We start from the raw sequence: 26,988 nt of genomic DNA on the forward strand, positions 1-26,988 counted from the left end.
ATAGCTGTAATTTTGAAGTGTTCTTTTTTAGGGATTTTAGTTTGATCAGTATGCTTTCTTTATACATTTGATATAGTTTGAGTTGTTAGTTGTGGATAAAAGCTGTACATAAATAGAGAATCACTGGTATTTTTGACAGGTAGATGTACACAAGCTATCTTGTTAACCAAAACCTTTAAGAAAAAAAAAAAAGATTGATTTATTTATACATACAGAACTGGGATACAGGCCAGAGATACAGAGGTGAGAGGATTCACTAGAGACAGAGTGGGGAGCAGAACAGGCAGACTGACTGAAATACACTGTTGAGGGGAAAATGGGGACAGGAGAGGTCTGCTGTGCCATGTGGGTCACTTTTCTGGCCGGAAATAGAACTCATGCTGCAGTGGCTTCAATAGCCTCATAGTGCTGTGCTTTAAATGATTGTGCCACGAGGGAGGGCCCCCCAAAACTTTTTCAATATGATCACAAGTCCAAAACCAATTGGGAGCCAGGTGGAGACACTCTAAGAAAAGCTAATTTTTGCAAAGTTGAATCCAAGAGATATTCTTTTCTTTAACTAAAAGCTGGAGAAGCAGTATAAGTTCATAAAATAGTGCAGGGACTCATGACATCAACATTAGATACTAATTTCCACTTTGGGATAACAGTTTACTCTTTTTACTCAACTCCTGACCCAAACTGAGCACAAGCTTTTGGAGGGGATGGTTTTATAGCCAAAGTATTTCTGGAAACTATGGGGAGAAGGAATTCCATAGAAGGAATTTTTGGATACTAACAGTCAATGTGAAAGCTCTGGGAATTCAGAGATCAAAAAGAAAAAACTGAGTTTATGGGGAAACAGGAATAGAAATTCTTTTACTTTTTAGACAGTTTTTGCAGAAAACACATTGGAGATGTGACCTTATCCAAGAAATCTCAGAACACCCTTTATTGTACTTCAAGGCTATTTCCTGGAGGAAAATGAAGGGTGGGTGGTGCATTAATTTGTGCTGAAATTTGACATGGTAGGAACAGATCCATTGATCTAAATCCATTTTGGTTGTAAACTTTCTTTCTCCTTAGATTGGAGTTAAGTGAAAATTAACTTCTTCACAGGTGACTTGTTTTTTACACCATACATTTTGTCTTTAATAACTTTGATTGTCTTGTTAAAATGCATAATATTGCCCAGTGTCCTTTGAAGGATATGGGAAGCCATTTTTCAGCTATGTAGTTTTCTCATGAGAGAAACTGACAGCTCCACCCAGTTCAGGATTTCTGGCAGTAAATGCAGGATTTGAAGGGTATGGGACCTTGTTCATTTAACAAACACTGAGGAAGTCTGTGTTGCTTAATCCTAAATTTATTAGATTCAATGGACTAACCACTCCCTTCCTTTTCTGGGGTGAAGAGGAAGAATATAGGACATCAGGTCAAATGTTTCTTAGGCTGAATGAATAATTGTATTAAGGGATACTAAATGGGTACAAAGAATTCTTTTCAGAACAAATGTTTATTTCAAAACATCCCTTCACACCAGGGGCATGTATCTGTGAGTGAGGAGATTCATTGTTGCTGGTCTTTACCATTAATTGCACAGGGGTTTTGTTAAATACAGATTTCATTAGATTAATCAAACAATATTATCAATAAGATCTCATTTAGTATTGGTTTATGCTGCATAAGGATCCCTAATGTTAGAGGCTACCTGGGCCAAGGAACATAGCAGGGACAAATGAGAGGTGAATGATTCTTGGTAAGATAATGATTTTAATAAAAATCAATCATAAAATGTTCTAATGTGGATATCCAGTGTAGGAAGGAGTTTAGCGACCATGCAGTGTTCCCACCTAACAGAGGGATGAGAGACTGAAGTATCCGTATTTGGCTAGCTAAAGGAAATAGACATAGAAAATTCTTTTCAATTTACTATTAAGGGCGATACATAAGAGTTTATTTTTTTAGGTACAGTTGTCCGATGTCACAAATATGTTTTCATTTTTTGTTCTGGATGAGCATTTCCTTCCCACTAAACTGTAAGATCCACAAAAGTAGAACTGGTGATCAAAATCTTTGTAGTATGAGCAGAAGTACCTGGTGATCGTAAATCAGTTGTTTGTCTTCAGAAGTTAAGTTTTATGAGGATAGTGACTTCCTCACCTGTGCTGGAAATGAAAAATTGTTTTAAATATGGTTATTAATTATACATGTGGAGCATATAATTTCTTATGACTTTTGTTGAAGTATCAGATGTTCATGATGCCTCTGGACAGCTTCTTAGGAAAAATTCACAGGTATAACACACATAATATGATGTTGTTTATGGGGCAGTTGATCCTCAGAACATTCTAGTGCCCTGCAGTGGTTTATTTACCATAGATCTGTGAGTCACAAATCTCTGTGCCCAGATTTGATTTAAATCTACCTTGCACAGTGACTTTCATATTTAAAGAAGTAGAATAAATAATACTCATATCTTTTTTCATTTATTATAGAAATAATCATCTTGTATATTTTTTCTCAGAGTGTTTTGCTAGAGCAAGAGTGGGTATTTGAGGAACTGATCAAGTATGATTATAAACTGAGAACAAGGTGATAGAACACTGAATTGCTACAAGAACAGTTAAGAGTGATTATGATGGATTAGGTCAAAGGTTCAGGTAGATAAAACAAAGACTGCATTTAGGTCCTGGAGGTAAATGCTGCTGTCATCTCAGGAAAGGTGGGGCTGTTCAGAAAGTACAGAGCAGACCTTCTCTGAGTGGCAAGTGTGAAGCAATACACTCACCTCACCACCCAAGGGAAAATAAAACAAAACAAGAGCTCCTTTGCAAAAAGGTTATAAACTGTAGTCAATCTTAAAAAAAAAATAACATGCCTGAGAATTTTCACTTTAGGATAAGAAAAAATAAAATTCTGAAATGTATTGCCAAAATATGAGAATTTATAACTTTCCTGTTTTCATAAAACTGAAGAGCCAGCATCCATTTCTGATTCCTGAAATCTTGCGAGTGAATTAGCTAGGTGTTAAGATGTAGGCTCTGGGCTTAGTGGTTTTTTTCTTTCCCCCTTGCCCTTCGGGTTGATGATCCTGTGGAAGTAAAAATGACTTTGCTTGGTTTGGCAGAAATGCAAGAAAGATAAGCTGCCTGGGGAAGAGGGAACCTATTCCAATCTCTGTTCCAAGGTCTTTTCAAAAAGTGTGCGTCAGCCTGAGAAATTTTCATGTGTAATGCCTAAGTCCAATTATTTAGTTTGGCTACAAAGAATTGGCAAAGCATGCTTTAATCGTTTTGATGCTAACATTGTCACAAGGCAACATTAAATCATTTAAAAATGATAATGCTTCAGGTTAGCCACTATTTTTGCAGCTGTTTTTCCTTGTCAAATTTGTTTGAAACTAAATCCATAGAATTGGATATGGAAAAAGAAAACAAAGCAAATGACCACATCAACTCTATTTTCCTCACTGTGTGAGTAGAAACAAAAAAAATGTTCCTTCTTCCATAATTCAGATACTCACTGTTTTTCAGAAACTACTGGATAGTGTTCCTGCCCCCACCTTCCCTGATTCTCCTCCATCTTTAATACTGTAGCCAAACTTATCTTTCTAACACTCAGTTATTGTCTTTGTCACTTTTCTGTATAAAATATTTTTGTTGCCTACATGGTATAGCCAGATTCTCCAGCCGGCCATCTTAGTCCCTATTATCTGGAAGCTGCCTTTATGTCCATTCTCACTTCTCACTGCCCCCACATGTTCTCTGTGTTCCAATGTACAGAAATACTTCAGTTCCACAAATATTTGTTAAGTGCTTAATTTGTCTTAGACTCTAAGATAGGTGCTGGGAATTCAAAGATAAGTAAGGCCTGGACTTTGCCCTGGAGGAGCTCACACTCCAGGATGAAGACATATTACAAATGCAGTGCATAAGTGTAGCCGAAGGTGACATCTATCCCTTTACAGCCGAGTGTTCTTGCTAAAGCCTGACGTCAGCTTTTCTGTATATCTTTTCAGTAAAGCTTCTGTCAGCCCCTCAAGACTGTTTTCAAATACCACCTCCAATTGTAAAGTTATGCACAATTAACTTGTTAACATTTTGTGTGTTTTATTAGAATTTATTTCACCTATGCTGTATTGTATGCCATATCTTTCTCCACTGTGAGTTTTTGAAGGACTCAATCCAAAACCTTAACTGTGTGTTCAGTATCTAACATGCCCTGGATAGTTACAGTATGTACAGACTGAATGACTTTAATATTGTTCCAATAGCATAGAAAAAGTGGGTAAGTCAAGTACAATGGAAGATGAGAATATATAGTAAATAATAAAAATTAATCTGGCCCAAATTAGAGTTTAATAGTCATATTCAAAATAACAGTTAGGCCCTCCCTGGTGGCACAATGGGTTTCGGCACAGCACTGCAAGGTTGCTGGAGCCACTTCAGTTGAGAGTTCGATCTCTGACCCCGGAGATGATCCACACCACATAGCAGGCCTCTGTCATCTCACCTTCTGCTAATGTCCCATCCCAGCTGGTCTAGACCTAAGACACACATATTTACTCATTAGGTTAAGCCTTGCTTCATTTTGTAACTAACACTGTAATGCATGGTGTAAAATAATTATTATCCAAGAGCACATGAAACAGTAAGAACATGTATCGTATGACCTGAATTTGTGAAATACACATTTTCCTTTGTTAGTTGGGTCAGGATATTATCATGGAAACCCCCTTATGTATTTTCCATTTTTCTGTTTCAGTCTTCATTAAAGGGAATCTTTTTTCAAGGGAAATCTCTTGTGGGTAAATGTCATGGAAGTTTTAGAATTGCCAAATTGAATAAAGTTTGTATGAAATGTGTTGTGAAGGCTTTAGATCACATATATTTTATCCTTTCCATTCCATTCTTCTCTTCAATTCTTTTTAACCACCAGCATGGGATTTTTTGTTGGGTATTACCCGATAACCAACAAAAATAGGTTTGTTGCTTTTGGAAATGTTTTAAAATGTTACTCTGTAGTATCTTTGATCTGAAAAAAGTTATATTTAGCTTAATAAAAATTATAAATTAAAGTTTAGACTCCCATTCAGTGTAATATTTATGAACCAAAAATATTACTAGAACATTTATATTTGTTAAAGCTACATTCAACTTGAAAATTCAAATAGTAGGTCTTCTTTAGCATACTGTCTTTTATCTTAAAACAAAATGTAGGTTAGTCACTAAGGTGAATAATATTTAGCCTACTGTAAATTAGGAAAAATAAGTGAAGGAAATACTAAAAAAAATGAAATAATAATAAAGTACAAACTTGATGAATGGAATACACAGTCTTAAGTTTCAGGCAGCCGTTTCTATTATAGAGAGCTTAAATACCATCATGATGACTTTTAGAAGTATCTCAATTCCTGTTTCTGAAATATTATATCTTCATCTTTCTCATCAGTTGCTTAATTATAATGGTTTATTTTAAAAGTCCAGTAAAGTAATGGACTTTAACAGGTGTTGAATGATATTATTACCATATTGGTATATAATACTCTACGGCTATCGAAATGAGAAGGTGTAACAATATTTGGGATGAAATCTATTGAAAAGATTTGGGTTCTTGCACACCAATAACTAAACTTAGATAAGATAGTTCATATCACAAGTATAGACCTACAAGAATTAGACATACTGATAAGTGTCAAAGAGAAATGGAAACTAGTACAGAAGTTTTATTATCAGCTTTGCAGGACAAAATGTGATTTTAGGGCATATAGCTTTAACTGGCTGGAATTAAATAGCTTCATTAATGAAATTAGTTGATTTTTCAAAGTTTCTCCAGCCTTAAATTCTGATTCCATTACTAGCTCAGGATCATTTTCTTGGATTCAGCTTCTTTGTTTGTATCTTCCTGAGTATCTAAAATAGGCACAATATAATCTTCCAAACATCAGCTTCTATTTAAACATAAAAAAGAGGGGGGGGGGGAGATTGCTATGAGATACAGCTTGGTGCTTATTTTGCATACATGGATTAATTTGATTAGTTTGTAGATATTTCTGTAGGTAGGTGTTTGTAACTTTAAAGTTCAGCATGGGCCTGTGAAATGGTTTATATTTAATTGTTTCTGTCTGTTTAAGATTCACATTAATGTCATGAACTTTTCATTTGTAAGAGAAATATTTTATCAGTAAAATACAAACATGATGAATTATATCTTTCCAAATAAATGTGCTCTTGTTTGCAGACTGTCTAAATTGGAACTTTTGTGCTGTATAAATGTTTTACAAAGTGCGATATTTGATATATTGTGGCAAATAAATATTTTGCTTATTAAGAAATATTTTCTTTGTGTTCTTCTTTTACCTTTTCATAGACTTGCTGCTTTCAAATAGCAGTATTCCTTTTTTGGGGTCAACAGAAGGACTGGACTTCCAAACCATTCTCTTAGATGAGGAACGAGGCAGGCTGCTCCTGGGAGCCAAGGACCACATCTTCCTGCTCAGTCTGGTCGACTTAAACAAAAATTTTAAGAAGGTCAGTTCATTTATATAGAGTGGACTGGCTGCATTTATTTTCAGTGATTGCATTTATTTTATGTTTGTCTCTTTTGTTTTGTGTTAAATGAATTGATATAAATTTAGTAGGTCAGATATTTTTCAAAAAGAACATTTTCAAAACATTGCCTCTGACACACATTTTGAAATTTCACGGATTTTAGTGTATACATATATACCTTTCCAAAGTAAACAAGTATAAAATAAGCTACTGAAAATATGAATGAAAACTATTAGAAATTAGTAGATGTTAGGTTACAGTAAAAATGTAGAGGTTTCTATTGAAAAGCTGGCAAATAAGTTAGTCATAAAGAATTAACATCTGTATCTATAGCAACCACAAGAATAATTTCATTCACTTTAAATAAACAAGTGAATGTACTTTCAATTGATAGTGTGGCTATGGTAGCACTTTTTACCATGTTGTTTTCTCCATGCTCTTATTTTGTATCTTTCCAGATTTCTCCTTTAGCCTAATCAGACTCGGGTAGTGATAAAGAAAAATGCCCTAATTTGGGGTTCATTAAGAACGATGTTACCAGTAAAAGGAAATGCATACTAATCATTCAAAATAAGAAAAGCACTAGCTGCCTACTTTTTCATCTAGGACTGTATTGCCCAGAAAAAAGGATGCCACACTTCAAACATAATTAAGTACTTTATTTAATATCACTATCAAATGACTGCTGAGAAGACAGAATGTATGACCATTCTGCATATGAGACATTTTTTTATTGTGTTTTTTAAATTTATTTTTCAGAAGCAGATTCAGGTCAATAATACCCAATATTGAATATGTAGAGACATCTTCCTAATCAAAAAGATTTGTTTCTAGTTCATCATAGGGCCTTGAAGTTTGTATCTTTAACCTACAATAACCACTCTAATTTAATCATCTAACTTTGAGATGTGTTTAATAACTTATTATCATTTATTTGAATATCATCAGCTTCTCAGTCTACAAAAATATATTATTTATCTCTTTGTGTCAATATTATTTAATGCCTGCATTTGATACAATGCATTTTGCTCTTAGTTCAATCTTTTAAGTATTTCTTTCATGCAGTTTTAACTGAAGTCCACTAAAGAAAAAGGAATTGTCTTTTATGACTGCAGACTTGATGTAGACAATCTTTGAAAACAAATAAATTTCCTCCATGTCATGTAAACTGTGTTTCTAGAAGAGAGAGCAAGGACAAAAATGTTGTCAGACTTCAACACTTAACAAGCCATTCACATTCTTATTTAAAATAGTTTGTAGCCTGAATTTTGTTTACAGTAAAGTAAAATTGATTATGTGCTAGAATCTGAAAATGTGTCTTCATCCTGCTGTTATTACTCCATTCTATTTATTCTTGAGATTGTGTTTTTCTTTAGGAATTCTTTTTTAAAGTCTTCATACCCCTAACAGAGCCTAGTGACAGTATCAGCGGTGTCCCAATTATCAGTAAATAATCCTAGCAGGAGTTTTTTTGAAAAAGTTTCAAGTAGGCCTTAATCAATATTTCAGATTTACTTTAATAGATACTACAAAGCTAACAAATGTGTTTCCAAATATATCCCCATTTTAGTACAACAGTGAAAAGCAATTCATATTATAAGGGAGCTTATTTTTGTGCTGTTCTCTGCCTTCAGGGATTGGAAGAAAAGTCCATTTATCTGAACTGAGTATATTAGATCATTGCTTAAAATAAATTCTGATAATACTGCTTCCTCTATGGCTATTTTAAGCAAATCTTTCCTTGGCTGTATTCCATGTTTGAGATGTGTTAATATTTAATAAAATAAATGTTTATGAAATATTGATTTCCCTTATGATATTATTGAAGTCAGTGATTATTTGAACAAATTATAAAGTTAGGGTCTGTGCTAGAAGTTTTCGGCCTAACTGACCCTTCTTTATATCTTTATTACATGTATAATTCATAAAGGAGTTAAATATGCAAAGGTAAGAACATATGTTTATATAGGTATCCACCTTTAAAATTTAAATAAATCATTCTAGTGCTAAAAGGTACTCTGCAGTAGCAAATAAGTGTCAAGATGTAGTACTTTAGCAGTGTTTAGACTTACGTGGTTTGCATTGGCTCAATGCCCGTCGGCAAAAATCCAGACTCCTCTGTGGAAGAAACCACACATGTTGGGATTCTGTGGGACTGAAGGATGCTCTTTGTACTCGAGTTAAGGAGATCTACAATATAATTGAGTTATGACTGACTGGTTCGGAATTTTTTTCCTCCAAGAAATTTTAAAAAAGGTCAGTAAGAAGTATTTGACGGAAGTATCAAATTTTAGGATATGAGTAAAAAGTATTTGACGGAAGTATCAAATTTTAGGATATGTGTTTACTTGAAGGCTTTGTACATCAAAGCTATGCTTATTGAAAAATACTCCTCATCATTTCATATTCACCACAAGTCCTTAGTGTGGACTCACCCCAAATTATAGCATAATCATTGACAAAACTTATTCATAAATATTTAATATGATCCTTGTTACTATCTTTCTTTGCTCAGACTAGATTTTGAATTTGTTCTTTAGTACAATGAATGGCACAGGTATTTAGTCAATAACTCTGATGCATAAATGCTACCTAGAAAGAGTATATAGTTAAAGTTACTATTACAATACATATTAAAACTTTCAGAGCATTTGTACACTGTTTTTTAAAAAAATATATTTACTTATGCTTACAGAACTGGGGTACAGGTGCAGGTATGGTGAGAGGATTCACCAGAGACAGTAGGTAGCAGAATAGGCAGCTCAACAAAGTACACTGCTGAGGGGAGCAGCTGGCGAGACAGGAGGTCTGCTGTTCCATGTGGATCACCTCCCAGGTGGGGGAATCAAATTTGCACTGAAGTGCTGCTAGCTTACAGTGCTGCGCCCTAACCCATTGTGCCACCAGGGAGAGCCACATTTGCACTCTTTAAAAGGTAAATATTGGGTAAACTAAGGAATTTTTTTTAACTCTTAAAATTTATACAAGAAGAATGTAGCTCTGATTTTATTTTATTTTCCCCAGTTTCTATAGCAGATGTAAAAGCAAGTAAGAGTAAGCACATGATGGAGATGTAACACCTTACACATACCTTAGACTTTCCAAAGGTGGCCACAGGCCTCTCTCTTCCATCCATGAATAGCTTGTGGCTTTCTCTCTGAGACAGATTTGGGATAGGTATGCCCTTGATTTGGCATTCTCTTTCTCCACAACACTAGACCAAAAAAGGAACAATTAGAACCAGACAGTAATGATACCATTCCAAGTAAAGCACCTGATTCTGCAATTTTTACTTAACCATTCCCAACATTTGTGGTGTTGATTGAATTCCCCAGAAGTCAACTATGAAATAAAGATTAGTTTATAGGCTATTTGTAAGTTATTTGCCTTGCGATCAACACTTCTGGGATGGTTGCTAAGGAAGTAGTAGTAGACAAAGGGAAAATTGAAATAGGATACAGTCCTAGTAAAAACCTCAGACAAGGCCAAGCTAGTAAGGTGGCAAATATTTTATATTTTCCTCTAACTGTGAGTGTTGATACATTTATTCCACTGTGTTTATCCTGTAAAAGAAAATCTCCATTCCCTACCCCCACCCTGCAATTCATTGACTGTGAACAAAAGTATTCTCTCTGAAAAATAGAAACTGACAATTCTTTTCTTGTATTTATGTACTCCTAACAGCTTCTAATTTCCGAGAAAATTCAGTGAATTGCAGACTTTTATTTACTTCTAATGCTCTTCCCAATTTCACTTATGTTTAGTCTCATTTTACCCACTCTTCATTGTTCCCTCACTAGCAATTACACATTCTCTCTCTCTGTTTCTTTTATTCATAACTGTCTTGTTATTTCCAAAGTAAATAATTTGCTTTCAAATTATGCATCTTTGCATAAATGTCTAAAACTGTCATCTATATTCTCACTCAGCTCACTACTCTTTGTTTTTGAAGGCACTTACCTAATTTCATTTTATTCCTTTTCTCTCCAAGCTTCCTCACTTTTAGGAGACATGATTTTTTTTGTTGTTTACTTAAAGAATGTTTTTATTTTTGTATCAGAGCTAGATGCCCTATCAAACATAATTTTTATTTTTCATTTGTGTAAATAAATGCCCTTTCCAAATATATTTCGTAGATGGAGGGCTCTTATTCATTCATTTCTTCATCTTTTTTGCACCTGTTTTAAACATAAAAGACATTAATGTAATCTTTTTTACAATTTTTTTTTTTACATTATTCTTCATGTTGTGCATATTTTCATCTCAGTTGGAATCTCCATGGGCTGCACACCACCAATTCATCCGAGTGCCATCATCACAGTCCAGTACACTCATTCCACCACAGTTCTTATCCCATTCCTCCTTCTACCCCCATAGATATCTCTGGTTTATAGTTGTTCATTGTTTTCATTTTTACCCTACTACCTTTGTTTGTCTCCCTTTTTTCCCCCAGGGAATGAACCCATCCAGTATTTTTCTTTTTCTTTCTGGCTTATTTCACTCAGCATGATCCCTTCTAGCTTTATCCGTGTTGCTGCAAAAGACATGAATTTTTATTGCTTTTTGATTGCTGAGTAATATTCCATTGTGTATATGTACCACATTTTTTTAATCTAGTCTTCTATTTTTGGGCATTTGTGTTGTTTTCATGTTTTCCCTATGTAAATAGAGCAGCAATAAACATGGGGGGTAGAGGTGTCCTTTTGAATAAATGTTTTTGTGTCCTTTGGGTATATACCTAGGAGTGGCATTGCTGGGGCATATGGAAGCTCTATTTTAAGCCATTAGAGAAAACTCCAAACAGTTTTCCATAGTGGTTGTATTAGTTTGCACTCCCACCACAGGAGAGTTCCTTTTTCTCCACATCCTTGCCAACATTTGTTCTTGCTAGTTGTTTTAAGATGTGCCATTCTCACTGGGGTGAGGTGGTATCTCATTGTGGTTTTAATTTGCATCTCTCTTATTACAAGTGATGATGCCTGCTGGCCATCTGCATTTCTTCTTTGGAGGAGTGTCTTTGTTGCTGTTCTATCCATTTTTTGATGGGGTTATTTAGTTTAGTTGAGTTGAATCAACTCTTTGTTTATCTTTGTGATCAGTCCTTTGCCATTAGTATTGTGTGCAAATATTTTCTCCCAATCAGTGGATTGTCTTTTTGTTTTGTGTAGTGTCTAACTTGCTGTACAGAAGCTCTTTAACTTGATGTAGTCCTAGTTATTTATCCTTTCCTTCACTATTGTTGCTTTGGGTGATGTATCTTTAAAGATATTATTGAGTAGTAGGTCATGCAGAGTTTGCCTACCTTTTCTTCTAGATATTTTATGGTCTTGGGTCTTATGTATAGTTTTTTAGTCCATTTCGAGTTGTTTTTTGTGCATGGTGCAAGATAGTGGCCTAGCTTCATTTTTCTTGCACATAGCAGTCCAGTTTTTCCAGCACCATTTGTTGAACAAAGTTTCTTGGTTCCATTGCATATTCTTTGCTTCTTTCTTAAAAATTAGCTGTCTATAAACCTATTGGTTTATATCTGGGTATTCTATTTGAATTCATTGATCTATATGTCTGTACTTGTTCCAGTACCATGAAGTTTTGATTACTATAGCTTTATAGTATAGTTTGAAGTCTGGGATTGTCATGCTGCCAGTCTCTCTCATTTTAGTCAGGAGTTTTTGGCTATTCAAAGTTTTTTATGGTTCCATATAAATCCTATCAAGATTTGTTCTATTTCTTTGAAGAATGTAATTCATATTTTTATTGCAATAGCATTAAAGCTGTATATTGCTTTTGGTAGGATGGCCTTTTTTTTTTTAAGATTTATTTATTTATGCATGCAGAACTGGGGTACAGGCCAGAAGTACAGGGGCAGTGAGAGGATTCACCAGAGACAGTGGGGAGCAGACCAGGCTGACTGGTGAAGTACACTGCTGAGGGGAGTAGCAGTTGGGTCGGGAGAGGTCTGCTATGCCATGTGGATCACCTCCAGGGCTGGGATTGAACTCATGCTGAAGTGGCTTCAGCCTCTTTGGTGCTGTGCTGTAACCCACTGCACCACCAGGGGGGCCCAGGACAGCCATTTTAATGATGTCCATTCTTCTGATCCATGAACAGGGATTTCTTTCCACTTCTTTGTGTCTTCTTGGTTACAATTTGTTTTTATTTGGTGATTTTATCTTTGACTTTTGACTGTGGTAAAAAATTAAAAAATCTGCTAGTCTTTACAAATAATTATCTTGTTTATATAAGAATTTACATCTGAATGTATTTGTGATTTTTAATTTAGCTAACATTTATGAAATCTCACTTGCTGAGGAGCTCTACAAATTTGCTGTTACTTTATGAATTTTCTGTCTTTAATACTGTAACTTTTTTTGAGGGCAGTGATTTTGGACAAAGTAAATGACAACTCAAAGAATTAAAAATTGGATTGTTCTTCTGTAGTATTAATATTTAGCATTATCCATTAAATAATGTACAGAGAATACAAAATCAAATATCTAAATATGACTGAAATATCATTGAATTTATTTCTAGCAGATTTACATCCAAAATTATGATGCATTGATTGATTTGTTTTTGTTATTCTTTGGGCTTGAAATCCCTTTTATGTATTTGTATAGTAAAACTAGCAACATATTTTAGTGGCTGAATTTTGAATATTCTTTTTCTTTGCTCTCTCTATTTAGTGAGTGTCTTTTTCATTTTTCATAGAAAGTCATTTATGTTTCTGCTATCAGTGCCAAAAATATTGTAATAGGATGGAAAACTTAGGTATTGTTATTGCCCATGCCCTACTTAGGAGACAGGAATAACATAGTTAAACAAGTTTTAAAGCAGAAAACCTTTAAATGTCCACATTAGTGAGCCATCACATGATTGCATTTCAGGAAGAGGAGGAATCACATATTGTAATTGGGATGGGTGAATTTTAGATTGCTAAAAACTCATAAATTTAAAATGATTTGCATCTCAATTTGGATCTTGAAGTTTATACTTTGTTTAGCTAAGATAGGAAAAACATGTTTTAGAAATGCAGTAGAATAGAGGTGTTTCTCCCTTCCATATTTACATTTCTCATACTTTAAGTGAACTGAATATCCTGCTCCAGCCCTTAGCATCCTACCCCACAAGGTCAAAGGAAGTATATTAAAAAGGAATTTTAATAGTTGAGAAAGGTGGTCAACTACAAACATATGTTTATATCAATTTATCATTCATTTATAAGTGATACATTAGAAACCTGTGCAGTGTAGTCATGATAATAAAAGTATTTGACATTTGTACAATGTTTTTTAAGGACCTGTGGCTTCTAAACAAATGATTCATAACTACATAATATCTGTCACTGTGATTACAAATGAACACTCTGTACCTCAGCCAGCCTTAAGTAGTCCTAGAAATAATTCATATAAAATCCAGAGCCTTCTTTATGTAAACGTCAGGAGTAATATATACAACCTGAAGTCTCTACTTCACCAACTTTTTTAATGGAGTCATACTTGACAGTAAAAAAAAAAAAATGTCTGATACATTCTGTTTTGTTATGTCTCTTAGTTGGGTTTCTGAGTTAATGAATTGTTGGGATCCTTCCATTTGAAAATGTTACTCATTTTGGAAGAAGTTCAAATTATACATGGGTGGAGTGAGTCTCTAAACCAGGATATAAGCAAACATCACAAGGGAATGATTTATTAAACTAAGTAATGCATTTGTATCCATATTATTCAAGCATTTATTTCTTTCTTCCTTTTCCCCCTAAGTATCTGTAGAGGCAAATGAATAGAGCAGTGAGAAATAAACTTACTCTGAGACTTCAATTATTATTTGTTTTACTTACTATTCTAACATAAACACAGTATGTCAATTCATGAAATGTAATAATTAGCTCTGTTTTACCTCCCACAATTCCTTTCAATCCTCTCTGTGGGACTAGTTCTTCTCATATAAAGATAGATGATTCCAGCAGATCCTGTGGCTTTTGAGATCACACTTAGATAATAGAGACTTCCAACAAAAAATCCAATCTACTTTAATAAAATGTCCAACATTTCGTAAAGCCTTCACTCCCTCTATCTGTCCCTGCCATGAGAGAAGGCCTTGTTATAAGATCTTAAGGGACTTTGTGCTTGCCCTTACCTAATGCTTCTCCTGTTCACTAAGGTTTTTAAAACCAGCAGATGATCCCTCCAGAGTAGAAAAAGGAGAAAGAATGAGGCGAGGATTCAGAGAAGTGTGTACTGTCACTGTCAGAGGGACTTGACTACTCAGTTGACTAGCCTACTCAGATATTTAAAGGCAATCTTTTTTTCTTAAGCACCTTTGCAAGTTATTTTAATTCTCCCTTTCTGGAGTTCTTCCCAGCAGTTCTCTGGATAAGTATGACTGCAATTCACCTCTGACTGATGGGCTCTTATTCTTTATGAAACTTAACGATAGTTCCACCAGGTGTTAACTTCTGATGTACCTTCATGGGACAGGAGCTGAGGTCACCTCATGCCATCTGACTTTTGAGCATGGTTCCCCTCTGTTTCAAAGGAATCCTTCAAGTGCAGTCTCTTAGACACACTTTGGAAGTTCAGTCTGTTATAATAGAATAGCCATTGATTTGTCTCTCTCTTTCTATCATATTTTAAACATTAATTCATAATATTCCACAAACAGTACTCAATAGCAACTGATTCTTGGAATCTCATCAAGCCGCTTTCCTGGTACCTGTTTATTTTCTGGGGATTTTCAGTCACATGATACAGACAAAAACAAATCCTGTTCCTTCTCAAGAAGAAGGATTTAATCTCCAGTTTCCAGCAATTTTAGAGCTTAAATGTGAATGTAATTTTCTACATGATTCTTGGCTACCTACTTTGAAGATTGCTGTACCTTAACCTAATAGCTCATTTTGAGATATCCCTAAACTAAAAGTGCTCTAACATCTTTTTTTTTTTTTTTTTTAACTATCAAATCTGTAAGAAGAATGTTAACTTCACTCCCAAATGTAAGGGGTGAGTTTCACTCTATATTATTCCTAAAATATAGTGCACTTGCACCATAGGGGTTATCAAATGGCATACATTAATATTGTTAATATTATTTTTGAATATTTATAGCCTTAGTAAAAATAATTGCATTTCGTATCTTATTTCCCATGCTTTTTAATAGTATCCCTATTGAGTTCCAGTAAACTCTAATGAAGAAATATATAAAAAAGAGTTTAGGACATATGTGAATGTATTTTAAAATAACTTTCAAGAAGTTTACTATCTTTTTTGATAATATTTAATTGTATTTATTCCTTTTGTAATAAATTAAAATATTTTTCTTGAAAGTGGTATGTGTCAAAATTAAATGTCTATAAAATGATCAAAGAATGTCTATGTTACTTCTCAAAACAAAGATCTTCAAATGATCCCCAACAACCAGTTAGCTAAACTCACAGTGTTGAAGTCAAAAACAGTATAATGCTTAATACATTTTGGTTTAAAGTAATTTATGTTTACTTTAATGTAAAAAGTGCCACATATGATGTTTTGTGAAGTAAGGAAGTTTTCTTATAGGTTTAAGATGAGAAAGTGATACATGAAAACACTATGTCAGTTTCATATCCTACTTAAGATAAATCAGTCTTTTGATGGGATAACCTGAGGTAATTTCATTTGACCTTACTAAAACCAAGGTCCTGTATTTATTTTAAGACCTTTGCTCTCTTGTTATTTAACAGCAAATTTGGGATACCTGTAAAGGTAAAATGTGAAATTCTAAGAGGATAGTTTTGTTTTGTTTTAAGCAGAATGCCAGTAAGGTAATTCCACATATATTTGACAGTTCTTTTACATTCCACCTAGTGCTCATAAAACAATTTGTATTGTTTTTTTAACATGAAAACTAAGTAAGTATGCAATTACAAAAATGAAATTACTTGAAATTCATGAGAATGTATTCCTATTTTTAATTATTTATATTGGGAAAATATCTAAGCTAAATGTGCTTGTAATTTTAAATATAATAATTTTAAATAATTTTACAGTGGAATATTTAAACACCCTCCTTTGTGTTCCATGAAAGGGACTTTGTGATTTTTCTTGCCTTAAGAAAGTCTAGAACAAGAGGGTTTTCATATGCAAGGATCCTGTACTTGCTTTATACTGAGTAGAAGCAGAGATGCTTTTATAAATCAGAATGACCTTCTGACTCCAGTCCTGTTAACTCAGTTCATGGTTAACTAGGACATTCTCATTTAATACTTTTACCCTGTGTGTCTATTATGAGGAAAAGACTCAGAAATAGGAGCTTCTCATTTCAACTCAAGTTTTTAATAAAGGAAATTGTCACCCTTTTTATTCTTATTAATACTTGAAATTAAGACATTTAAATGCTAGGAAGCCATGTGGACATGGCAATAAATTAACCTTTGCTATGAGGGTTCCTGCGTAGTTTCCTGATGATTAATCTGTCCTTATTGCCAGTGGAGCACATGCTGTCTACTAATCACAAAAGTGAAACAATCACCTCGTTCATGGACGTGTTGGCTCCCTGGCCCGGGTGCCGACGTGCAGGTCCCATCTGGTCACTGTACAAGACTGTCAGGATACTATCAGATTGCTCAGACTGCTGCCAGAACTTTGACAAGAACGCTTTCTCTGTCTCCAAGTTTAAGAAAAATGTAACCAATCACTACTCAGTAATTATTGAGTGCTTATTAAGTATGTGATACTTCTCCTGTCTAGCCCACTTCTCCCTTCAGCAGTGTATTTCAGTTGATCTGCCTGTTCTGCTCCCCACTCTGTCTCTGGTGAATCCGCCCCAACTCTGGCCAGTATCCCAGTTCTCGTATGTATAAATAAGTAAAATAAATCTTTAAAACAAAAAAGAAAATAAAAAGATCAGTGGTCACTAAATTTCAAAGAGGCATATATTCCTTTAGGAAGATGATAAAAATTATGACCCAGTGTGTTCCTTTCAAAACTGTGCTATCTATCCACAAACATAATTGCACAATCACCATTGGTAATTCAAAATTATCCATTTGTGGATTTCTAAAGACTTAATTTCATTTGTGTGATATAGTAACACTTCTCTCATTTAAAAGTAGTGCATATTTATTGAGTCCTTCTGTGTCTCCAGCACTTTTCCAGATGCTGGAAATATAGTGGAAAATAAAACACTTTGTGCCTCTGTTTTTATGGTACTTCCAATTTTGGGAAGAAGATTCATGGAGATGGAAAAAAAGTGATAAGACAATATAACAATTTTCTAATGTGAAATTCTGAAAGACTACTTATAATTGGTCATTGGAGAAAGTCTTTCTAGGGAAGTGATATTAAAATGGATACATATTGTAAAAAGGGACATTCAGAGGCAGTCAAATGTATTCTGTGGATAATACTAAGAAAATATTTGCAAATGTAGCTGTAACTGCTACTGAGTGAGACTGTAAGCACTCTAACTTACATCTGATTCCACTGCATTTCATTGGTCTTCACTCCTAGGAAAAGTTTTCAAGCAACATTTACGTGCAGAAAGGAAATGTCAGATTGACACGATAAGCATAGTGTGTAAGAGATGATTGTAGGAGATGTTAAAATATACAAAAACTGAGCGCTATAAGTTAGAATGAGACAATTCTTATCTACACTTCATGAAGAAAACTAAGTGGCAGATCAGAGGAATGGATAGAACTTGTTTTTTCATTCAAGGATATTTTCTTGAGAAATTTGACACCCTGCCATTATTTATAAATTTAAATTCAAACTTGAGAATTAAACTTACCATCTGTAACAGTTCCTACCCTGGTTTCAATTATGCAAGGGTTATCTTTGGTACTCCTGTCCTCATTTCTCAAAAATTTATTCTCTGAGCATAGATTCTCAAACTATCTCTGGGGTTGGGAAACAGTACTCAGTAATCCTTTGGTGTTTCAAAATGTTGTCACCATTGATATTGAAGAGCAACATATTTCCAAGTTCTTAGTAGCCATTCAAAATTTGAATGCTGTTTTTGAACAGAGTTGGTCACTTTGCATTTTTAGGGCTCCAGAGCTTTGTCTTTATTTAGTTTTTAAGAACAAGTTGTAACTTTCTCTTACTTAGACCATTCATTTGTTATGACATCTCAGGTTTAGGCCAAAGGGCATTTGATTGAACTTGTACTTGTGAAGTTGAGTCAATTAATTGCTTTTCAAAAGATGGAACAAAGAGCAGATATAATTAGAATTTCCTTAGGATGTTGTTATAAGACTATCATTATTTGAATGTTTCTGTAACTTGTCTAAGATTAAATAATTGAAAATAAAGTGCCTAATATTTCACCTTACTAAATGATAGCTGTTAATGAGTTGCAAAAATTATGAATGAAACTAAAATTTTTAGGGACATTGTCATAAGTCCCTCTTGGTTATTTATTTTTGAAAGTGAAGTATAAATGCTTTAAAAAACAAGCTAAACTTAACTTTTAAATAGAAAAGCAAATAAAATCAATATAAAATAATGATTATATATTTTTAAATACATGTTGCTCATATTATATGATAATATTTATCTTCTGGAGAAATGTTTAAAATCTGTAATTATAGCACATGATTTATGTAATGTGCCATAGAAGGCAATTTTCATTCTATTAGATTATGTCTTTCCATACTGGTAATCTCTGTTCTTTAATTCTAAATGATGCATGTTTGTGTATGAGGTTGATATTTGATCCTTCCAAATGTTAAATGCAAAAATTAATCCTTTGTATTGATCATTTTCATTTTTAATATAAAAATCCACAAACATACTAACATGGTTTAATCAATAAATTATAAAAGATGGGGACAGATTTATCAGACATAATGTTTTAAAACAATAGCCTATAAATTATCTAAGTTGGAAATATTAAAATTTATTTACTTCTGTTCACCACAGCAGTTTTCTATTATCAACTTGATCTGTAAGATTAATGCTAAAATTAAAACCAATTTTAACACTTGATTGTTTAGCAGTGATTCAAATAGTAGTTACACTCTGGATAAGTATGTTAAAGGGGATTTTGGACACATATAAACCTGTTTGGTTCTGATGTCTGCTCTCAGTGTGTATAGAGAGCAAAATAGTAAGCTTTCTACATACTTGAGATCCGTGATATTGAAGCTTCAAAATTCCAAACACTATCCCCTACCAATGACAGTCTTAATGCCTATATTGGGTACATCATGGAATGTCAATTAAGAACTTAGCATTCCTTATGAATATTTCAGGATATTTAATAAAGCAATTATGCAGGTGACATCTCTATTTCTGATATGCCCTTTTTTTAAGTAAAACATCAAAGTAGGCCCTCCCTGGTGGCGCAGCGGGTTAAAGCACTGCACTAAGAAGCTCAAGCCACTTCTGCATGAGTTTGATCCCCGCCTGCCCCGGAGGTGATCCACATGGTGCGGCAGACCTCTCCTGACCCGCCCGCTGCTCCCCTCAGCAGTGTACTTCGCCATTGTGCCTGTTCTGCTCCCCACTCTGTCCCTGGTGAATTCTTTCACCTTCCACATCTCTGCTCTGTACCCCAGTTCTGTATGAATAAATAAATCTTAAAAAAAAAAAAGTCAAAGTATCTGCGGGCAACTTTCTAAGGGAATAGTATAGCTGCATCTACTTTAGAAACAGGGGTAAACGTTTTGTTTGTCCTGCTTAATATAGCTTTTAGTAAGGCAAAATATAGCATGTGCAAGACACAACGTAAGACCATGTATATATGCCATGTTATTGCTGATCATTTCACAAGCATGAGAAATCTTAATAACCAGGCCTCAAAACTATTCACATTACCAAATGCTCAGGAGGGCTTTTCCATCTTGTGGACATTGTATTTTTACTGGGTGGTATAATTTATGTTTGAGAGTGAGGCATTTTCAGAGTATAATGACTAACCCTGGAATTATTTCAAGCTCTAAAGTACCTAAGACTTTTGTGGAAATTGATGGAATTTTAGACTACCAGTGAAATATGCTGCAGAGTTAATAACTCCCTCTCTTCCTGTCCATATCTGTGTATCCCTCTTGGTATATATTCCTAGTTCTGTTTCTCCCATTACACCTACACACATACACACACACACAACTACAAAATGTGAAAGTGGTGGAATGCTTTTATATAGAGACACAATATATGTTATATTAAGTATGTCACTTCAAACAAATTTAATTTGAACATATTTCAATCCTATGCCAACCCTAAGAACAAGAATATATTTTGTGTGTGTTTTTATTATTTTGTTTTGTTTTCAGAATGATTTCAGTGAGTTTTTTTCTTTACCAACAAAGAATCAAAGGATTTTTTAAAATAAAAGTTTATTTTAATGACTAGTTGGCAACTAAAAGAAAACCTCACCATAAGTCATAATTAAAACGATAACTTTGGGCCCTCCCTTGTGGCACAGTGGGTTAAAGCACAACACTAAGAAGCTTAAGCCACTTCCTCATTAGTTCGATTCCGCCTGCCTGCCAGGAGGAAATCCACATGGCATGGCAGACATCTCCTGACCCGCCCGCTGCTCCCCTCAGCAATGTACTTTGTTGATCTGCCTGTTCTACTCCCCGCTCTGTCTCTGGTGAATCCTCTCACCCTCCGCATCTCTGGCCTGTTTCCCAGTTCTGTATGAATAAATAAATAAATCTTTTTTAAAAAATGATATCTTTTAGTGTTGGCATAACTTCAGTGATTTTTTTTTTCCCCTTAAGTAAATGTTTACTGTCTGGAAGGCAATCAAATATATACTAGGTTATTATAAATAAGGTAATTCTATTTATGATTCCTAAATTCTTGACAATATTGTGTCAAAATAAGCCAATATGTAATCTCAATAAATCTTTATTTCTAGAGATTGATTGTTACCTTTAAAAAGTAAAATTATCTTTGTGATAATTGCTCACAATTCCTGTACAATAATAATAATCCAGAGCTAATTTCAATTTCTGGCAGCCTCTACATGTTATGGTATTGAAGGTAAATGATGAAAACTGAGTTAATATTTTGGGGGAAATATGCATTCTGAAAATAAATTAGAAGGTTTATTAAAATTGGCTTCTGAAGTTCAACAAATTCTTAGCACTTTGTATTTTCAGTGTATCATTACTCACTAATAAAACCTTGATTGTCTGAAATTTTACAATTTTAGTTTTATGGTTTCATTTAGATTACACAATTCAGTTTATAATTAAGACTTAAATCAATAACTGAAAATGTACTACAAACCCATTAATGCATCTTTAAGTGATTCATACCCCTTGCAAAGAGAAAAAAGAACATGAAATTCCAATTTTAGTGTCAAATTTTTAAGACAAAATTGGAGTTGAAACTATTAAACTAAACTGAACGGTTACATTGGAGTTGAAATTGTTAGGAGTGAGTGACTTTAAAACAATGAATCAAGAGTGGGAACTGGTAGAGACTTCATCACACAGTGAACTTTCATGGTTCCATTCTCTGTGCTTCTCTTATTTTGTATCTCCCTTAAAATGCAATTACCCTTTTTACAAAACCATCTTCCTGACTCAAATCTTAATAGCTCAAGCCACACCTAGCCTGGCATGCAAAAAAAGGCTTTTCATAATTGTGCCTAATGAACACATGATTAACGAACAGTTAATTACTCTGTGTTAACTTTGGAACTTCCATTTAGATTTCAACATGATGCAAAGTCTGCTTCTATATTTTGTCAATCTTTGAACAATTCCCTCCTTTTTGAAGTCCTTTTAAATATATTCAGAATCAATTTTAGAAGAATAATTTAGATCTTAATTTTAACCCATCACTTCATTTTAATTCTCAGTTACATAAAGGAGTTCCTTTCTTTTTTATTAATCATATTGTTGTTGGTAGTAATAACAAATAAGGTCTGAACAAAAATATAAATGTGTCCTCAATTTTCTTCTGAAATGTGATTAAATCTGAACATATAAAACACAAAGGACAGGATCCAGCATGTTGAAATGAATCAAAAAAGTATTAATTCTGATGAGAGAACAAATTCGACAGATCAAGGACATGCAGTATGTGTCTGACTTATTTTCAGTGCAGTGATACAACTGCCCTTGTAAAAAACACTAATATTTAAGAATCAGGAGATACAAAGTTTTAGTTTGATAAAATAATCCTAGAGATTACTTGCATAACAATGTAAGTATAGTAAATGCTGAACTGTAAACAGAAGCTTAGATGGTAATTTTTATCATGCATATTTTACCACAATTATACAAAATGATAATAATCAGCAAGGAAAAAAGTGATAGTATGCTTTGAGTTCATAAGATCAGATATGAAGTACTTTTGCTACCAGTGATTTAAATAAACAATGCAAAATACAACTTTAAATAAGTCTTAAGTTGGCTGCCAACTGCAATATTTTACTTTTACTACTCACTATTTTTTTTTTAATTAATTTATGCAAGCAGAGCTGAGGTACAGGCCAGGTGAGAGGATTCACCAGAGACAGAGTGAGGAGCAGAACAGGCCCATTGACAAAGCACACTGCTGAGGGGAACAGCAGGCGGGTCAGGAGAGGTCTGCCATGTCATATGAACCACCTCCAGGGCAGGCAGGGTTTGAACTCATGCTGAAGTGGCTTTAGCTTCTTAGCACTGTGCTTTAACCCACTGTGCCACCAGGCAGGGTCCTACTACTCACGTTTTTAGGACTATATGATTCTAGGTTGATGTCAATAGGTCGATATATTCCGTTTTGATTCATTTCTTACACTGCTTAGTTGTTTTTAATTAGTATTAAACTCCTGAAACTGCATAATCTGTAATAAAAGCTAAGATTTGGTAGATAACCTATTTCTTAACACCAATTAATCTTTTTCTTTTTCTCCATATTGGACAACCATCTTTCTGAATTCTGAATTGTTCACTCTTTTCTGTTTACATACTTACAATTTGTGGGGAGGGTTATTTCACTAATAACGAATATCTAAAATCCATCTGTATTGTTACCGTTGTTGTTGTCCATTCATATTTCACTACTATTTAATATTATGTCATAGTATGATTACAAAGATTTAAACCAGTTCTGAATTAATGGTATTTTTAGGGTCTTATTATGAACTTTATTAAGTTAAACTCCTCACTTCAATCTATTGTCAGTTCAACTGCTCTCTGGATATATAATTTGTACAGAGATGGTAATTTGTAGGTTGTTAAAAGATTCTCTAACAAACCCATTCCACTTATAAATCTCAATTATTTCATTGTATTTGCCTATTAAGAGAGTTTTGAGTGCTATTTTCTGTTCTTTACTCAGTGGCATACCATCCCAAAAAAATCACTATGATATGAATTCATATGATATTCACTATGAAGATAGTATCATAAACAACACATTAGTGACTTCTAAATCATTTATTTCCAGGTTTAGCAAGTCTCTTTCAGTGTATGACCTCAGGATACTTTCCCTTCTTCTCATCTATTAGAACATTTTCTGGTAACATTACTGAGCAGCATAGTGAAAGTTCTCTGGGAAGTCTTGGAATCTCAAAATATAAGCAACTGAGCGTGTTTTTTTTTTGTTGTTGTTTGTTTGTTTCTGCTTGTTTCTTCTTGTCTGCAGTTTACCAGAGAGCAGTTCTTTCTGTAAACAGAGGGAATAATGTAACTGTTTGAACCTTATTTTGCAAAACTTCCTGGCAGAATCCCTAAAATTTATTAAAATAAACAGACAAAATCTTTGTGATAAATTCAAGACTGTTAAAATATGATTCAAAGCTACAAAGCAGGCAGTTTGCTGCTTTTGTTCTTAATGGTTGGTCCAAACAATGTTTCCTATGTAGTGGATGAGGGCCCCTGTTCAGAAAATAGAGTTCAAGTTATACTTTGGCTTTGTCACAAACTAGCTTCCTGGCCTTTGACATATTGTTTAAGTGTGAATAAGTTTCTAACCTGAAAATGAACAACAGCTATCTCATAAGTAAGTATAGTTATCTCTTAGGGTCATTGTGAGATTTAAATAAGGTGATGTGTATAAAATACTTAGCTGAGTGACAGATGCTCTGGGGTCTGTGCATGTTAAATATTGTCAGCAAACCCACACTAGTCTTTGACCTCTCAGGATCACTTATGTTTGTGACAGAGAGCTGTTTCCTACACCTCATCCTGGTTATTTATAATACACCATCATTCTGAGTAAACACAGAAAAAAGTATGATAAATAGAATCTCTAACTTAAGCAAATATTAATCTCAAATTCTGTAGATGTCACAATGAGAATTTACAGCCACCTAAATACACCTTACCCATTATTTAATTCATTGAGAATATTTGGGGGGGGGGAAATTGGATCATTTTCCATAGTTTTCTCTTAAAAACTTCTGAGGGCAGTTTTTGAAATATTTAAATCTTAAAGTTCTCATATATCTAGATCAAGCCTCTTAGGTTGATATCCTCTCTTTAATTTTATATGCTGACTTCCTTAACTAAATTGTAAGGTGGTTTTGATATTCAGATTCTAACATACCTTGAAATTTTTACAGATTTATTGGCCTGCTACAAAGGAACGGGTGGAATTGTGTAAATTAGCTGGGAAAGATGCCAATGTAAGTATGAGATTTTTTAAAAATATCATTAAATTGGTATTGATATGAAAATAAATATATTGAGTTTTATTGAATTAATGGCATTTGTGTATTTTAAGATTATACTAACAGGTTTTCTATAACAATTAAACGGTATAAACTATTTTTACTTTGTCAAACAGAATGACATTGTTATCAGAAATTAAAAATGCTACACCCTCTAAAGTGTTAGCCATGGATATTGTTATTCTTTTCCACAAAAATTTTTGTGGAAAAATCTATTTGAGATAGATTTAAAATAAGGATTGGAAAGTATGATTTCACTAAGATTGTATTTTTCATTCATATACATGTATTTTATAAGTGTACAAAAGTCATCAGTCATCAGTCATTTTAACATTGCAAATACACGATTTAATCATTTGGATTGAAATTAAGTTTATGACATCTAGAAGAATTCTTTCAAAGGTAGCATTATGGAGACATTTAAAAGAATTGATTGCAAGTAAATGACAGCATCCTAGAATAAGAACTGGGAATAATTTACTGTATAATTTAGTTAAAATTCATTATATGAAATAGAAAGGGTAAGTGACTGGGTCTTAATAAAAACTTTTAGTTGAAGGTGCTTAAGGACCAGAAAAATCCTCAGACAGGCCTCACTAACTTAATTATCTTTGAATTGCTTTTGTAGTCTTCAAGTCTTTCTATATGTGCCCCAAATTGTCTTGCTTGTTTCAACTGCAGTAATAAGAGAAGAGGGCTGTGGCTCTGACTGTCTCTTCTGACTGCTGTGATTCTGGCCAGATGCCCAGTGTTCTGCCCTGACTTCTTGCACTGTGGTGATAGGGAGAATTGCTCTTTCTTGGCAAAATAAATCACTTCCTGAATGTAACTCAAGACATAAAAGGTTTTGACCTTGGACAGAAACATGGACATCATGAGGCTTCTCTTGCAACTTCCTTTAATGTTGCCTCTAAACCCTCCCAGGAGGGTTGTGCTGAATGATGCCTGCATACTTAATACTATATACATAAATATGTATAAAATAGGCATAGCATCTACTGTTGAATACTTTCAATCTAATGAAGGATGCAGATATTCTTCAATGATGTGTGTACATAGTAAACTTGCAAAACAAAATTATCAAGGCAAAACTAAAGACATTTTTAATTATTCCTAATGTAGTCTTCAATTAATGTTTAATGTGATCTTCTCAGGCATATTTATGTTAACTAAAATGTATCAGGAAATGTTAGCATCTAAAAGAAACAAATAGTTTTTACATGTATTGTCTAGAAATAAAATCAAGGAAACTGTTTTAGTCTTCACTATTCTTCCTTCCATGTCTCTATATTTTCACCCTGCCCAATACTTCAGCATGATCAGTTTCCCAGGTCTCCAAAGCATCAGCACTCTTGAATTCTTGGGGGAAAAAAGATTTGTTATGAGATTTCACAATTATTTTGTTGAATAACACTTGAAGCAGCAAACAGTATAAACATTTTCATGTTTTACTAATATTGAGGCTGTGGTTAGGAAGCTAGACAGAAAAAGGTATTTAAATGTATTGCGGTACTAATATCAGTTTTCCCATGGAGTAGATGAAGGATAAACACTCGAGGTCAAACAATCAGTGAGCATCTTAATTGTGAGTCTTTTCATTTCAGTATGTTCACTAATTACAGTTACATAGTAACTCAGTTGTTTCTGTGGTTAAGTTAAAACAAAAGGTGATAAAGTTTTCTGGAAGTGGTATCCTAGAGATGAAAGATCCCATAGATGGAAACTGATTTTCCAATTAAAGTAGTTATTGCCTTTACCTTTACATAGTCTACTGCTTAATCCAGGACCAGGATTAGAGATTTGAAGAGCTTTTTCTCCTTTTACTAAAGTCTATAAATTTAGATATTGAATCTTGTAGGAT

General features: G+C 33.8%; 1 protein-coding gene across 1 annotated transcript in view; it reads left to right on the forward strand.

Annotated features, from left to right (window-relative positions):
• The window catches only part of SEMA3D (sema domain, immunoglobulin domain (Ig), short basic domain, secreted, (semaphorin) 3D), a 174,159-nt gene that overhangs the window by 67,866 nt on the left and 79,305 nt on the right, over positions 1-26,988 (forward strand). Inside the window, exons 3-4 of the mRNA XM_012721056.1 lie at positions 6,352-6,512; positions 25,020-25,082. Coding sequence (XP_012576510.1) covers positions 6,352-6,512; positions 25,020-25,082 — 224 coding nt within the window. The remainder of the gene's footprint in view (positions 1-6,351; positions 6,513-25,019; positions 25,083-26,988) is intronic.

The sequence above is a fragment of the Condylura cristata genome, unplaced genomic scaffold (genome assembly GCF_000260355.1).
Source record: "Condylura cristata isolate star-nosed mole 26May11 unplaced genomic scaffold, ConCri1.0 scaffold00005, whole genome shotgun sequence".
Taxonomy (NCBI): Eukaryota; Metazoa; Chordata; class Mammalia; order Eulipotyphla; family Talpidae; genus Condylura; species Condylura cristata.